The sequence below is a fragment of the Leuciscus leuciscus genome, assembly GCF_965113295.1.
Source record: "Leuciscus leuciscus genome assembly, chromosome: 2".
Classification (NCBI taxonomy): Eukaryota; Metazoa; Chordata; class Actinopteri; order Cypriniformes; family Leuciscidae; genus Leuciscus; species Leuciscus leuciscus.
This window is the reverse complement of record NC_138726.1, coordinates 65,069,641-65,087,033: the sequence shown is the minus strand read 5'-3', so window position 1 is coordinate 65,087,033 and position 17,393 is coordinate 65,069,641. Positions and strand designations below refer to the sequence as shown.

The 17,393-nt window shown below is 39.3% G+C and overlaps 2 protein-coding genes across 3 annotated transcripts in view; one reads left to right on the top strand and one right to left on the bottom strand.

Moving 5' to 3' along the window:
- The window catches only part of LOC309492606 (uncharacterized protein), a 200,485-nt gene that overhangs the window by 133,861 nt on the left and 49,231 nt on the right, over window positions 1-17,393 (bottom strand). The gene's annotated exons all lie outside the window — the stretch shown is intronic.
- Window positions 178-5,811, top strand: LOC309483594 (uncharacterized protein; the record flags this gene model as incomplete). The annotated part of the gene is made up of 3 exons (XM_082149488.1): window positions 178-182; window positions 4,801-5,486; window positions 5,747-5,811. The coding sequence occupies 2 exons, from the start codon at window positions 178-180 to the stop codon at window positions 5,456-5,458; spliced, it is 663 nt and encodes a 220-aa protein (XP_082005614.1). The 3' UTR covers window positions 5,459-5,486; window positions 5,747-5,811.

The following is a 17,393-nucleotide window of genomic DNA, read 5'->3' as shown; positions in this document are numbered from 1 at the left end:
CACCAGAATCTACAACACAACCACTAACAACTGTAGTGGAACTCACTACAACGACAACAGAGTCTACACCACTTACAACTACGGTCCTTGTCAGATTTACCAGTGATGAACCGTTTGATCTTGCACTGCTGAACTCAACTTCCCCTGAGTTTACAAATCGAGAACAAAGAGTCAAACATGAAGTATGCTGTGTAGAAACCTTTCAAATACCTTTTTATTTAAGATGTTGTTTTGTATAGACAAAGAAAGTACACAGAATAGAAAGAACTGCAACAAAATGCTAAAGTGCAGTGGACTAAAATTTGGACATAATTGTTACAGTAAATACAACATTTTCATCACCACCATAACTCTTTATGTACAGGATTTTTTTCTCTGTTTATAGAAAAACATATAGAAACATATATGCTCTATGATTTATAACTTAATGTTTAACCTGCCTTTGTTACTTTCCTACAGTTTGAGCCAATCTTTAAAAAAGCATTTACCTCCTTCCTCGGACTGACAGTTATTCGGTTCCGGTGAGTATTTCTTCATTTCTTTTCATTTTGAAACTTGCACACTATTTGACACAACCTTAAAAAAAACAAAAAACATTTGCTCTCTTTTTATGTGTAGTTCTGGATCAGTAATCACAGACATGAATTTGAAATTCATGATGGACATGCTCCCTGAGGATAATAATATCACACAAGTTATCATGAATGCAGTAACTACATTTAATATAACCAGTGTGGATGGTAAGTAAATCAGTTGATATAACAAAAAAAAAGTAAATGATCATTTAATTGAATTTTTATGGAGACTATATTTGAGACTAACATCACTTCTCAATTGTTTTTTGTCAACTATAATTCAATCTACAATACAAACAATTATTCATTTTACAATAAACAACATCAGTCAGGCCAACAACTGATGCTACAACTTCAACCAATCCTTCTATAACAACCATTACAACAACCGAACCAACAACAAGCCAGCCTACAGTTACAACACCACCCCAGGATACAAAAAACATCCAGACTACAACCCTCACAACAACTATATTTCAACCTGTAACAACTGTGATCCAGTCATTCACAACTTCACAACAGACTGAAATTCAACCTACAACTGAGACTCTATCAACAATGACTACATCACACCGAGCAACAGCTACAACCCAGCCTATGTTCTCAACATCTGCCCAACCTACAGTCCAGACCGTAACCATTTTACAAACTACACAACCTGAAATCCAACCTATAACCGGGGCCCAGTCAACAACAACTACATCACAGCTTGCAACCACTACAACCGAGCCTAGATTCTCAACAACTGCCCAGCCAACAAATTCAGTCCAGACCGCAACTATTTCACAAGCAACACAAACTGAAATCCAACCTATAACCGGGGCCCAGTCAAAAATGACTACATCACAACCAGCAACAACTACAACCCAGGCTACATTCTCAACATCTGCCCAGCCTACATTCCAGACCGTAACCATTTTACAAACTACACAACCTGAAATCCAACCTATAACCGGGGCCCAGTCAACAACAACTACATCACAGCTTGCAACCACTACAACCGAGCCTAGATTCTCAACAACTGCCCAGCCAACAAATTCAGTCCAGACAGCAACTATTTCACAAGCAACACTAACTGAAATCCAACCTATAACCGGGGCCCAGTCAAAAATGACTACATCACAACCAGCAACAACTACAACCCAGGCTACATTCTCAACATCTGCCCAGCCTACAGTCCAGACCGTAACCATTTTACAAACTACACAACCGGAAATCCAACCTATAACCGGGGCCCAGTCAACAACAACTACATCACAGCTTGCAACAGCTACAACCGAGCCTAGATTCTCAACAACTGCCCAGCCTACAAATACAGTCCAGACAGCAACTATTTCACAAGCAACACAAACTGAAATCCAACCTATAACCGGGGCCCAGTCAAAAATGACTACATCACAACCAGCAACAACTACAACCCAGGTTACATTCTCAACATCTGCCCAGCCTACAGTCCAGACCGTAACCATTTTACAAACTACACAACCGGAAATCCAACCTATAACCGGGGCCCAGTCAACAACAACTACATCACAGCTTGCAACCACTACAACCGAGCCTAGATTCTCAACAACTGCCCAGCCAACAAATTCAGTCCAGACAGCAACTATTTCACAAGCAACACAAACTGAAATCCAACCTATAACCGGGGCCCAGTCAAAAATTACTACATCACAACCAGCAACAACTACAACCCAGGCTACATTCTCAACATCTGCCCAGCCTACAAATACAGTCCAGACAGCAACTATTTCACAAGCAACACAAACTGAAATCCAACCTATAACCGAGGCCCAGTCAAAAATGACTACATCACAACCAGCAACAACTACAACCCAGGCTACATTCTCAACATCTGCCCAGCCTACATTCCAGACCGTAACCATTTTACAAACTACACAACCTGAAATCCAACCTATAACCGGGGCCCAGTCAACAACAACTACATCACAGCTTGCAACCACTACAACCGAGCCGAGATTCTCAACAACTGCCCAGCCAACAAATTCAGTCCAGACAGCAACTATTTCACAAGCAACACAAACTGAAATCCAACCTATAACCGGGGCCCAGTCAAAAATGACTACATCACAACCAGCAACAACTACAACCCAGGCTACATTCTCAACATCTGCCCAGCCTACAAATACAGTCCAGACAGCAACTATTTCACAAGCAACACAAACTGAAATCCAACCTATAACCGAGGCCCAGTCAAAAATGACTACATCACAACCAGCAACAACTACAACCCAGGCTACATTCTCAACATCTGCCCAGCCTACAGTCCAGACCGTAACCATTTTACAAACTACACAACCGGAAATCCAACCTATAACCGGGGCCCAGTCAACAACATCTACATCACAGCTTGCAACAGCTACAACCGAGCCTAGATTCTCAACAACTGCCCAGCCTACAAATACAGTCCAGACAGCAACTATTTCACAAGCAACACAAACTGAAATCCAACCTATAACCGGGGCCCAGTCAAAAATGACTACATCACAACAAGCAACAACTACAACCCAGGCTACATTCTCAACATCTGCCCAGCCTACAGTCCAGACCGTAACCATTTTACAAACTACACAACCGGAAATCCAACCTATAACCGGGGCCCAGTCAACAACAACTACATCACAGCTTGCAACAGCTACAACCGAGCCTAGATTCTCAACAACTGCCCAGCCTACAAATACAGTCCAGACAGCAACTATTTCACAAGCAACACAAACTGAAATCCAACCTATAACCGGGGCCCAGTCAAAAATGACTACATCACAACCAGCAACAACTACAACCCAGGTTACATTCTCAACATCTGCCCAGCCTACAGTCCAGACCGTAACCATTTTACAAACTACACAACCGGAAATCCAACCTATAACCGGGGCCCAGTCAACAACAACTACATCACAGCTTGCAACAGCTACAACCGAGCCTAGATTCTCAACAACTGCCCAGCCTACAAATACAGTCCAGACAGCAACTATTTCACAAGCAGCACAAACTGAAATCCAACCTATAACTGAGGTCCAGTCAACAATTACATCAAAGCTTACTACAGCTACAACCAAGGCTACATTCTCAACAACTGCCCAGCCAACAAACACAGCCCATTCTGTGACTACTTTACAACCTACACAAACTGCAATCAAACCAATAACTTTAGATATATCCCAGATCACAGCAGAGCCTAAGACATCAATCCAGCTGTCAAATTTAACCCAACCTCTGAGTACAACTCAAGCTACAAATATACCTACAAACAAATCTGCAACCCAGACCATTACTACAACCCAAGCAATATCAACTTCAATCCAGTCAACAATGACATCAAACCCTGCAACAACTACAAGTAAACAGCCAACAATTCCAACCCAACAGACAACATTAATCCCTTTAAAACTTACGACTACTGCCCAACAAACAAATATATCCCAACCTGCCAGTACAATTCAAGCTACAGACAAATCTACAGACAAATCTACAACTTCAAGCCAACCTGTAACTCATTCAATCCAACCCACAACAATTACAACCCAGTCTACAGCTGAAACTACTTTTCAGCCTAAAAATACAGCCCCAACCACAGCTACATCCCAACAACTATATCCCATATCTACAACAACTAAATTCCAGTCTATATTTACAAGCCAGCAAATAACTAAAGAGCTAATTTCAATCGATACAACCCAGCTTACATCTGCTGCAACCCAAACTACAATAAATGCTTCATCTTCATCCCCTGATACAACTCTGGACCAGCCTATGATTCCACCTACAACACAGCCTATAGCTACATCCCAACCTAGAGCTACTACAATCCAACCAACAATTTTAGCCTTTACCTCACCTAAAATGACTGTAACTCAGCCTACACTTCAAACTACAACACAGACTATCGCTTCTTCCCAGTCAAATATAACTATTTCACCACCCATAACAACTACAAACCAGGTAATAACTACACTGGCAACAACTGCAACCCAGTCTACATCTTCAACTATAACCCCATCTAAAACACCAACCCAACTCACCATAGCTACAATCCTCCCAACAGTAAATACATTGAAACCTACAACTAAAACACAGATTATAACTACATCTACAACCCAGCATATAACAACTACAGACCACTCTATGTCTTCAAGTACTGCCCCATCTAATACACCAAACCAACTCGCCAACACAACAACCAAGCCTTTACTTAAAACAACAGCACCGCTCACAACTACAGTCACAGTCAGATTGACCAACAATCAAACAACAACAAGAACAACACCACCAACACCACCAACACCACTACCACTACCACCAACAACAACAACACCACAAACAAGAACAACCACAACACCAACAACAACAACCACAACACCAACAACAACCACAACACCAACAACCACCACAACACCAACACCACCAACAACAAAAACAACCACAACACCAACTACAACCACAACACCAACAACAACCACCACAACACCAACACCACCAACAACAAGAACAACCACAACACCAACAACAACCACAACCCCAACAACAACCACCACAACACCAACACCACCAACAACAAGAACAACCACAACACCACCACCACCAACAACAACAACAACAACAACAACAACAACAACACCACCAACAACAAGAACAACCACAACACCAACAACAACCACCACAACACCAACACCACCAACAAGAACAACCACAACACCAACAACAACCACAACAAAAACAACACCAACAACCACCACCACCACAACAACAACAACCACCACAACAGCAGTCCCAACACGCCCTCCACCAGTTGTAACCATAGAGATGATCATTCTTGTAGTTTTCACTTCAGATCTAGGAAATACGGCAAGCGAGGCATTTAAAAACCTAGCACAAATAGTTGAAACTGAGGTGAGTTTTTTTTATTATTATTATTATTATTTGCTTGTTTTGAATTGTGGCTTGTTTGGTTTTCATCTTGAAATCAAATTAAACCAAGTATCTCACTTGGTTGTGATCTTTTGGTGACCGGTCTATACTTCCCTTTTCACACCAGTTCTTATCCAGGGGAAAATGTAACAATCAATGCATATTTTATTTGATTCTTATACATAAATTATTTTATTATGACACAATATTTAATAACATTGCCAAATCTGACTCTTCCGCAGTGTAACAAAGTATATAAACTGAAGTATGGACCTCTTTTCATCAGAGTTATTGTGATTGCTTTCAGGTGGGTTTCTTTTTTTTTTTTACTGAACATATAAAAGACAAAATATATAAAATACAAAATCCTCATGTCTTCCACACTTCCAGGCGTAAACTGTATGTGTTTCCTTTCAGAGCTTTTAGCAAAACCCGGGCAGAACAAAATGTCCAGGCAGAGCTTGAATTAGTGTTTGACCAAACCTCCAATGAACCCATCCCCAGCAACAGTGAAATAGTGCAGACGCTAAAAGAAGCAGCTACAAATCCAAACTCAGGCTTTAACCTTACTATTGATGTGACCTCTATTGCTGTTATCAGTAAGTTATTAGTAAATTACAGTTGACATGAAATGTGAGTTCTTCGATGTATCTCTTGAAAAATCCACCTGATACACTGTTTTCTACTTTTTAATCCTTTGTAGAATCACTGCAGATAATTCCAGTGATCATCCTGACTAATGGAACCTTTGTGGCTGCTCTTTCAAGCAAAAGTTCAACTGAATTTAAGAATAGGGCTACGATGATAAAAACAGGGGTAAGTGTGAAGTGTCTATTTAAGAATGTTGGGTAACAATGTATGAAAAGAAAACTAATTTTGTTGAAACGACTCTTGTTTTGCAGCTTGAACCATTTTTCTTTGCTGATTACCCTGCATCATTCAGCATCATAACCGTAACAAACTTCAGGTATGCATGTGTGTGTATGCTTGCGTGTTCTTGAAAACAACTTTTGACACATAGCATTCAGTTTTAATCAATGAATTTTGATTTGAAACTCTCTCTAGTGATGCCAGTGTAAAAACGAGGAGTGTACCCTCGATCCGAAACTCCATGGATCTTACATTTGCAGCGAACACCGCTCTCCCCAACAGCAACCAGATAGTGAACACTATTGTTCGAGCAGCCAGAAACAACTCGTTACCCTTCCAGATCTTCACATATGAAATTGTGATAAATGGCACAGGTAAGCGTTGCACTTTAATTTTGGGGAGCATGTCTATGTTCCCACAGCCCCATGTTCCCACAGCCCTATGTTCCCACAGCCTTATGTTCCCACAGCCCTAACCCTAACATACCTAAACCTACCCCTCACAGGAGGGAGACTTGTCTGGGATGTAATTGGGCTATCCCTGTACCAGCACAAGCAATAAAACCTACCCTTCATAGGGGACAAAGTTAAATGAGAGAACATAGGGCTGTGGGAACATAGGACTGTGGGAACATACGACTGTGGGAACATAGGACTGTGGGAACATAGGGCTGTGGGAACATAGAGCTGACCCCTAATTTTGTACTATAGGAAAATACAGTCTACTCATATTAGTGTTTATACTTTGATTAATACCATCATGTAAATAAAGATGTGCTTTAGATAAATTCCATTAAATATGAATGATAAATATTTATAAATGTTGTTTGTTCTGCTCTTCTTTCTCTGTACTGCAGTATTTTCATCAGCTGAAGTCAGCAGCAAGATCAGTGTGTTGACTGCTGTAGTTCTAGTTGCTGTGTCACTTCTGGTTCCGTGGTTTGATCGACCATAATCCCACATAACTGGTTCAGACAGGTCTGAATGATACTCAAATGAAGGATGCCTACGGAAACTAGACCTTGAAACGACAATACATTGAATTTCAGCTTCTATACCTTTAGAACAGGCTGAACCATGCCTAGTCATACAAGTACTTTCTGTCATTTGTTATCTATTATGAAAATTAACAATTATATTTTATGATTAGTTTAATCTGTAAATCAAAGGGCATTTCTCTAAATTCATCAATGTATTGCATGTTTGCATTGGATGCGCAATTGGGTAATTGGGGAACTTAATGATCTACCAAGTATTTTCTAGCTACATGTCAACCTCATTCTCTACTGAATACCATTGTAAAATATATATACATAAAAAAATGTAATGTATAACTATCTCTGTAATATTGTAAAAAAGCATATATTTTTTCAAGGTTTCAGATAAACTCTGATAAAACTATTGGAATTCATTAGAGATGTTAATATATTTATTTATTTATCAATAAAAAAAGCTATCAGTACAATTAGTAACCAAATGCCATGTTCTCAGTATTTCCCTTCTTAGATTTTATTTTATTTTTGATGTGCCAGCTGCCATCTCCATCCTCAGATTCATCAGCTCCCACATCCCACATCCCAGTTTCTGCTTAGTGCTTTGATTCATTGGCTTTTTCAAAGATAAAAAAAAAAAAAAAGCATTCCAGCGCTATAAGAGTCAAAGGAGTATTTAATTCGGTACTCGCATGCTGTTATCTGTACTCACAGCCGCTCACACACAGAGACACACACACACACACACACACACACACACACACACACACACACACACACACACACACACCGCATGCACACACACACACACACACACACACACACACACACACACACACACACACACACACACACACACACACACACACACACACAGAAAGGCACGTTTCAGACGCAAACTCAGAATTGATGCCTTTCACTTCTCCTTGCACTTGGATGGACACACATACAAAACTATGTTAAAATACCTGTCTCTAAAAGTATTCTTGTATACACAGTGAGTTATGTCTTAAGTGAACGCAAACAGTTGAGAAAGAAATCGGATGTATTTCCTAAAGCCTGGTTCACACGGCAGGATAATTAGGCCGATTTTAGCCCCGATTCACCCCTTCCGACAATCTTAAGGATGCTCCGATTATCGTAAAATAATCTGATCAGATATTCCTGCCGTGTGTGGTGTGTTAAGACTGCTCTCGTCTGCTCGGAAGGACGTCGGGACCGCTCCGATCTCAAATCGGGGATATCCAACATGTTGGATTTATTTGGCCCGATTTCTTCTCGTGTGTGGTGTCCCCCGAGCACGCAGCCTGTGGACTGTGGAGTGTAGCCAATCAGAAAGCGAGGTGACGAGGCGGCGAGGAAGCCCCGGGAAATATAATCAAAACAGCCGGCGGCATCGCGCACCAGAAAGTCCGGTGGACGTCAGAGATCATCGCCTTTTCTTTTGATAACGTTTTTTTTCGGTTAAAAACAAACTATTGCCACTGCATCCTCTTCGTCCACCATGATTGTTTACTCTGAAGTCACGTTTGATCTCGAGGTATTTTGCGCGATTTCCCGTCTGATCTGGGAATGCTCGGGAGTCAAATCGGTTCGTGTGTGATGTGTTGATTTTGCCGTGTGGCTGCGCACCACACACTGTACGACCAAAACTGTTAGACCCGTGATTTTTTATCCCCGTGTGTGGGGTCTCTCAGGTTTGGAAAATCGGCCGACAATTTTAAAATCGTCCGTGTGAACCAGGCTTTATATTGGATCCGTGCATTTGCTCTTAAAGTGACAGTGGCTCATAAATATCAGTGTCAATCATGTTAAACAACAAAACACAGCTTTAACAAACTTTACTCAATATTAAAATACTGTATAATTTTAATATAGATTAAACTTTGTTAAAGCTGTGTTTTGTTAACACAAGCGTTATTTTACATTTAATTATTACATTTTTGTACCTGAAATGAATACTACAGTTAGGCCTTACTTTAATTGTAACTTTTGTATATTGTATTTATCTATGCGATTTGTTCTTATTTAACCCTGTACATGCTACCCGTGGGAGATATTGTGAGGAAGCATGGCTTTAGTTTTCACTGTTATGCTGATGATACTCCGCTCTTTATTTCGCCCCAACGAAACTTACCAAAACACAAAATTAATGGAATGCTTGTATAAAAAATTGGGTGATTTCCTACTAAATTCTGAGAAAAAAAACCAACTGATTTTCTAATTATTGGACAAAAAACCTCAGCACGTAATAACCTAGAATACTGTCTAACACTTGATGGCTGCTCTGTTAAGTCTTGGTCGTCGGTCAGGAACCTGGGTGTGCTCTTTGATACCAATCTTTCATTTGAAAGCCGCATTTCTAGCATCTGTGAAACCGCATTCTTCCATCTAAAAATATCTAAACTATGACATTTTGCTCTCAATGCCAACAGTCAGATCATGCGTTCATGACCTTCAGGCTAGATTATTGACATGCTCTACTGGGTGGTTGCCCTGCACGCTTAATAAACAAACTACAGCTCGAGTTCTTACCAGAACCAGGAAGTATGACCATATTAGCCCAGTTCTGTCAACACTGCATTGGCTCCCTATTAAACAACGTATAAACTTTAAAATATTGCGGATTACTTACAAAGCACTAAATGGTTTAGCTCAGCAGCACTTGAGCGAGCTCTCAACGCATTATAATCCTTCACGTCTATTACAGTTGATAATACCTAGAATATCAAAATCGACTGCTGGCGGTAGATCCTTCTCCTATTTAGCACCTAAACTCTGGAATAATCTTCCTAACATTGTCCGGGAAGCAGACACACTCTGTCAGTTCACATATAACATTATACATCTCTCTAGAACATTGGATGTGGTTGCACCTATTAAATTAAAAAAGGTCAGAGAGAAAAATAAAGCACCATGGTATAACAATACTACGCATGTTTTAAAGAGAGAAACCCGTATTTTAGAGCGTAAATGGAAACAAACTAATATAGAGGTCTTTACAATCGCGTGGAAAGACAGTATGTCACGTTATAAAAAGGCCCTAAAAGCGGCCAGGGCTGAGCACCTCCGCAAACTAATAGAAAACAACCAAAACAATCCACGGTTTTTATTTAACACCGTTGCTAGACTAACAAATAAACAGACGTCACCCGAACAAAATATCCCGTTACAGTTCAGTAGTAATGATTTCATGAACTTCTTCACTGAGAAAATAGAAAGCATCAGAACCACAATTGTAAACGTTCAATCTTCAATCGCGCCTTATAATTCAGCTTCAATTATCACCCCGAAAGAACAATTACAGTGCTTTACAACTATAGAACAAAAAGAGTTAAATAAACTTATCACTTCATCTAAAACAACAACATGTTTATTAGATCCTATACCAACTAAACTACTGAAAGAAGTGTTACCTGTAGTGGAAGAGCCTCTCCTCAATATTATTAACTCGTCTTTATCTTTAGGTCATGTTCCAAGAACATTTAAACTGGCAGTTATAAAACCTCTCATTAAGAAACCACAATTAGATCATAATAATCTAGCAAATTATAGACCCATTTCAAATGTTCCATTTATGTCTAAAATATTAGAAAAAGTGGTGTCCGCTCAACTGGGCTCTTTCTTGCAACAAAATGAGATCTATGAAAAGTTTCAGTCTGGATTCAGACCGCATCATAGCACTGAAACTGCGCTCGTTAAAATCACAAATGATTTACTTTTAGCTTCTGACCAAGGCTGTATCTCAATACTAGTTTTACTTGATCTTAGTGCTGCGTTCGATACTATAGATCATACATTACTCTTAGATCGACTACAAAATTATACTGGTGTTCAAGGACAAGCACTAAGCTGGTTCAAATCATACCTATCTGACCGCTACCATTTTGTCTATTTAAATGGAGAAAAATCGATCATAACTCCAGTAAACTATGGAGTGCCGCAGGGATCTGTATTAGGCCCTCTGTTATTTTCAATATATATGATGCCACTTGGAAATATTATAAGGAAACATGGAATTAGTTTCCATTGTTATGCTGATGACACTCAAATATATATTTCATCACGGCCGGATGAAAACGCAAAATTTTCCAAATTGACAGAGTGTGTTAAAGATATAAAAGATTGGATGACCCGTAATTTTCTTTTATTAAATCCAGACAAGACAGAGGTAATACTTATCGGTTCAAAAAACCGCCCACAAAACCTCGCACAATACAACTTTAACATCATAGGATGTCCTGTTACTTTATCCTCTACAGTAAAAGACCTGGGTGTTATACTCGATTGCAACCTGTCTTTTGAAAATCATATTTCATATGTTACAAAAACAGCCTTTTTCCACCTTAGAAACATTGCTAAGCTACGTAATATGCTATCAGTTTCTGATGCAGAAAAGTTAGTTCATGCATTCATGACCTCGAGACTGGATTACTGTAATGCTTTACTAGCTGGTTGTCCTGCATCCTCAATAAACAAGCTACAGTTAGTCCAAAATGCCGCCGCTAGAGTTCTTACTAGATCAAGAAAATATGATCATATAACACCGATTTTATCATCACTGCATTGGTTACCTATAAAGTTCCGTATTAATTACAAGGTATTGCTACTGACCTATAAAGCCCTAAACGGCTTAGCTCCAGTCTATTTAACGGATCTTTTATCACCCTATAATCCATCGCGCTCTTTAAGATCACTAAATTCAAGGCTTTTGGTCATACCTAGGATATCCAGAACCACCAAAGGAGGGAGAGCATTCTCACATTTGGCTCCAAAACTCTGGAATAGTCTTCCTGATACTGTTCGTTGCTCAGACTCGCTCTCCCAGTTTAAAACTAGATTAAAGTCGCATCTCTTCAGCCAGGCATTCATATAATCCCACAGTTCAAACTACAATCCGGCCTCTAGCTCATAAATGCCAGAGGAGAACTGGCCCCCGACTGAGCCTGGGTTCTCCCAAGGTTTTTTTTTTCTCCATTAGGTCACCTGATGGAGTTTTAGGACACCATTAGGTCACTTGATGAAGTTTTTCGGTTCCTTGCCACTGTTGCCTTTGGCTTGCTTAGTTGGGGATATTTTGGGGATATTTAATTTAATTTTATCAATCAATAAATTCCTCTTGAAACAAACTTTGTTGTATTATTTTAATTTAATACTGTGAAGCTGCTTTGATACAATCTGTATTGTGAAAAGCGCTATACAAATAAACTTGACTTGACTTGACTTGACATTTCTGTTATTCAAATCAGTTAAATGATTGCGTCTAGACACGACCACAACGCATGATGTAGTCAGCCGGATCAGGGCCGGATCCAGATTATATATATAATAAACTGAATTAATAACTTTCTTACAACAGAAATAAGCATCACTGAACTTAAGCTGGACTATGACGCTATTTTATTCTAGATCTGCTACAATCTGTGTTGGAAAAAGTGCTGTATAAATAAAGGTGACTTGACTTTACATACAGCTGATACCTTTTTCTTTTAGAGAGGAATGCCTAAAGAACAAATAATGTTGAAACTAAGATATGTATCTCGTTTCCTTCTAAATCATAGAACACACCTGTCTGAGCAAGTCTGCCTGTAACTCAAGTATTAAAGATACCTCAATATCTCTGGTTGTTAACAAACCTTTTTTGTTGTTGTTGGTAAGTTCATTTTTAACAGGTTAACAGGCCCTGTATGGTTTATACCCAGAGATATGTGGCTCTCATTGTAATTTTGCATAAACATTAGCGTTAAACATTAGCTACACACACACTAATTTCACATACTCAGTGATTTGATTCTTAATTGTCCATCTCACGGTAAAATCAAAATGTGGAGCTATAGCTAAAGTACAGGTAAATGAAAATAAAATAAAAAAGTGTATGACTGCAAATCCATAACTGCAAACAACTAATGAATTGTGATTTTTATCGCATCATGTTTATTAAGATGCATAATTGTCAATTTTAACAATGAAAAGTAATATACAGACAGTGATGCATGTGCAACAACATCATATAACTTATTATTGATCATAATATAGTTAGATTCTGTTCATTTCGAAGGCTAAGCCTATATGCTTACTATGTAGCCTAGCTCTGACACAAGCGAAAGTTGAATAAGTGTTGAAGCGTTGAAGATCTCCTGCCCTACTGCATTATCAGGCTGGTGGAAACAGGGTCATATTTCACCTGAGAAATCTTCCCCGGTACACAATACAGGGCTGACATCAATGTTAACATAAGAATGTTTGAAATGAAAAACAGGAGTAAAAACGTCCTTATCAGCATAAAGGAATCCTCAAGGTCAACAGATTCCTAATGCTATTCTTTATACTTTTCTAATGTAAGTCAGGCTATCAAGCAATTCAAAAACTCAGCCAAATTAATAACACAAGGGCTTTTCACAGTCGATATTGTTCATTCTGGGAGAATGTCTATGTTCCCACAGCCCTATGTTCTCACAGCCCTAGCACTAAAATTTACCCTTCATAGAGGACTAGGGCTTAATTAGTTAACATACCTAAACCTACCCCTCACAGGAGGGAGACTTGGATGTAATTGGGCTATTCCTGTACCAGCACAAGCACTAAAACCTACCCTTCATAGGGGACATAGTTAAATGAGAGAACATAGGACTGTGGGAACATAGGACTGTGGGAACATAGGGCTGTGGGAACATAGGGCTGACCCGTTCATTCTAAACTCCAGTGTAAACAGAATTCTGGGCTATCTTGCCTCATGCTTCACATATTTTACTGCCAGCTGTACCATCAAGTTTATCCTGAATGCACTTTTCAGATTCTAAAGGTAAGAATGAAACATCTGTCCAGCAATCGACATTTCCTCATAAATGTTGAAATGCAGGCTATGATTGTATAATGCGTGCCATTTCTGACGGTCCAAAGCACATTAATACGAGGAGTGTGATTGGCCGACGGTTGCTAAGCATCTAGCCATAACATTCAAACATCAGTTCAAGTCAATTTGATTGAAGTTTAATCGCTAAATCTCATTATAATCGCACTATGGTGCATGGAAACATGTAGCATGCAAATCATTTCAGAAATGCTTTTAGAAGTAAATACTAGTGGTCGACCGATCTTGTTTTTTTTTTTATGGCCGATGCCGATATCTTTAGAAAAATTTATTAGAAAACAAATCCTTAAAATAAACATGCTTATACTTTAGATGGCAACTTCTTGAATCTGCAAACCTATTACAGTATTTTCTCACCAATAAAGTAATTGTTTAAAAATATATGAATATGTGAATAAAAAGGAAGTAAATATAACAGGGCACTCAGTAATCCGGTAATATTGTGCGCACTGGTAATCTTTTTTTTTCAAATAAAGACAAGGTAACGCTAATATTACATACAGCACACAGTGAAAACGATATGAATATGACACAGTGGGCAACTGGATATAGCACAGCATATTTTAAAATGAAGGATTTAAAGTTTTTTGTGAAGCTGATGTTCTGTTCACACTCACTCACTTCAGGACCGATCGCAGTCACACGTTTATCAGGCTACATACACACACTTCACGAGATATCACAGCTGGACTCCATTAAATCTGCAAGGTTTGTGAAATTAAATGTTTATTAGATATTCGGAGATTTGTTTAAATGATGTAGTTGCGCATTTGCTTAATGTTGACGGTAAATGTAGTATTTTAAGCCTAGCCTGATTGTTTGCCTTTTCTGTTACAAATAATATAAAAGCAATGCTTTACTTTTTTGCATACCATTCAGGGCTCCAGACTAACTTTGTTTACTAGGAGCGCTGGAGCCCCTGACTGAAAATTTTAGGAGCGCAAGCAGAAAATGTAGGGGCACACCTTAAATCAGCTTGCAATGCAATTATTTAAATTTCCCCCAAAATAACTATAATACTGACAAATTCTTTAATAATAAATAGACTTAACGTACAGATATTACAATGTGCAGTTTTATTTTAAGTTCACAGGCTCCAGACTAACATCTGAGGGCAGCGGCGCCGCAGACACTGAGTTCTGCAGAGAGGATCTGGAAGCACTGGGGCTGACGATAAAGCACTAAGCTTAATTTAGGCTGTAGATAAAATTTACTTTAATTATTATCATTCATAATGTCTTAATATTAATTAAAAAGTAAAACGAGTGAAAAAAAAGGATGATATTAGGGAGTGAAATAGCCAATAACATCCTACTGTTTACAATGGTAATTTATTATTATTATTATTATTTTTTTAAATAAGTGTTTAAATAAAAGTTTTCCTACATCTTACATTTTTTTGTTTTAGGACAATCTTTGAAGAATGAACAAAAAATGTGTTGGTCATCACATAAAAAATAACATTTACTGTATATAAGATATTATAGTTTTGAAGTGCTGGAAAAAGATGAGTAGTACTTGTAAGCGTTTGACTATTTCTGTCACAATACCATAGTTATGGTTAGAGTTCCTACATTAGCCTAAATCCATGGTGAATGTTGCTGATTTGTGGACTGAAAGCCTTCTGTAAGTGTTTCTCCTGGTTTCCACGTCAGAACTCTGCGCCGAAACGGGATGTTTCTCACTGGATCTCGCAGCGATGATGTTATTAATTCTGAGGCGAATTCAATGGATTTCTTCACTGGATCTCCTAGTAACAGTATCGCGTGATCGAGATCGGCCCGCGACTGGGGCCCTGTCCCAAATGGAACCCTAAGCACTCGCGGTCTTCCTCTGAGTCCGCACTTTCGTGACGTAATGCCGCTTTGACTGTCGGGAAGAAGTCTGCTGTGGAGTCAGCATCAGCGCGGGCTTGGCAAAAGTGCGCATCAAGGGCGCAAATTGACCACATGGGGGCGCTCGCAAGCACCCTTCTGAGAGCTAAAAATGACAAATGGGACACACTGCGGTCTCACGGACTTAACGGACACGTGCGCGTGGCAGCCATTGTAAGTCCACAAGACCGAAAGTGTACATGAAGTGTGCCATTTGGGACAAGGCCTGGCAAGTTCGGGGCACTGCGCTGTCTATTAGTCCGAACTAATAAACGGTCCGTGAAGCATAAAAGAGTAGCGCATTTTCGTTCCGCTTTCATTTTGTTTGGATTCGCTGCTCGGCCACGTTGTGGTCACACCAGCGCGACCTGAATAAATATTTGGTCGCACCAACAGGAAAAATGGTGTAAATGCCATTTACTTTCTTTGTTTGTTTACCAGCTCTGTCTAACAGAGTATTAGATGTGCCTGACAGAGATCGTAAACTAATGAAGACGGAGAACGTGAGTGAGCGCTGTGTGATCAGACGGTCTCTTCTCAGCGTCGCCCGTCAAAATAAAAGTCCCGCTTCCAAAACATCGGCCAATCAGAAAAACGTATCGGCCAATGCCCATATTTTAAAAATGCCAAATATTGGCCATGGCGATATATATCGGTCGACGACTATTAAATACATTGTATTGTCTATCCTATCAGTGACTACCATCAGCCTATCAGTGGCCTTCATTCCACAGAAATCATTCAGTCTCATGCCATGATAAGCTGCATTTTTAAGCCAGAAAACACACCCTGTTTGAGCGTCTGCAAACTCCCACTGAATGTATGCAGTACTTCAAACTTGAATTTCCACAATCATGCAATGGTTCATAATTAATTGTACAAAAAAATAAAATAAATGTATTAAGCAAATAAATCTCATGAGTCAGTGTTGCCCTTTTTCCACATGTTGACACTGGAACTTTATGTGGAGAGGATTGAGGGACAAGATGAACTATAAAGCGACTTACAAACATCACAAGCAAGAGAGCCAACAATATTCATAAGCCGGAGATCAAGTGCAGAAAGAGAAAGAGGACAAGTAACTTCAATTCAATAAAAGTCATAAAGTGGTGAACTAGATTGGGTTTAACACACTGAATGCTGATAATGCTTTGGTTAAACGAGTGAATATACATGAGAATCACCTTCAGACTTACGGCAAGGAGCGTAAATACAATTACAAATAAATGTAAATGATAGAGATGTACGATATATCGGCCACCATATCGGTATCGGCCGATATC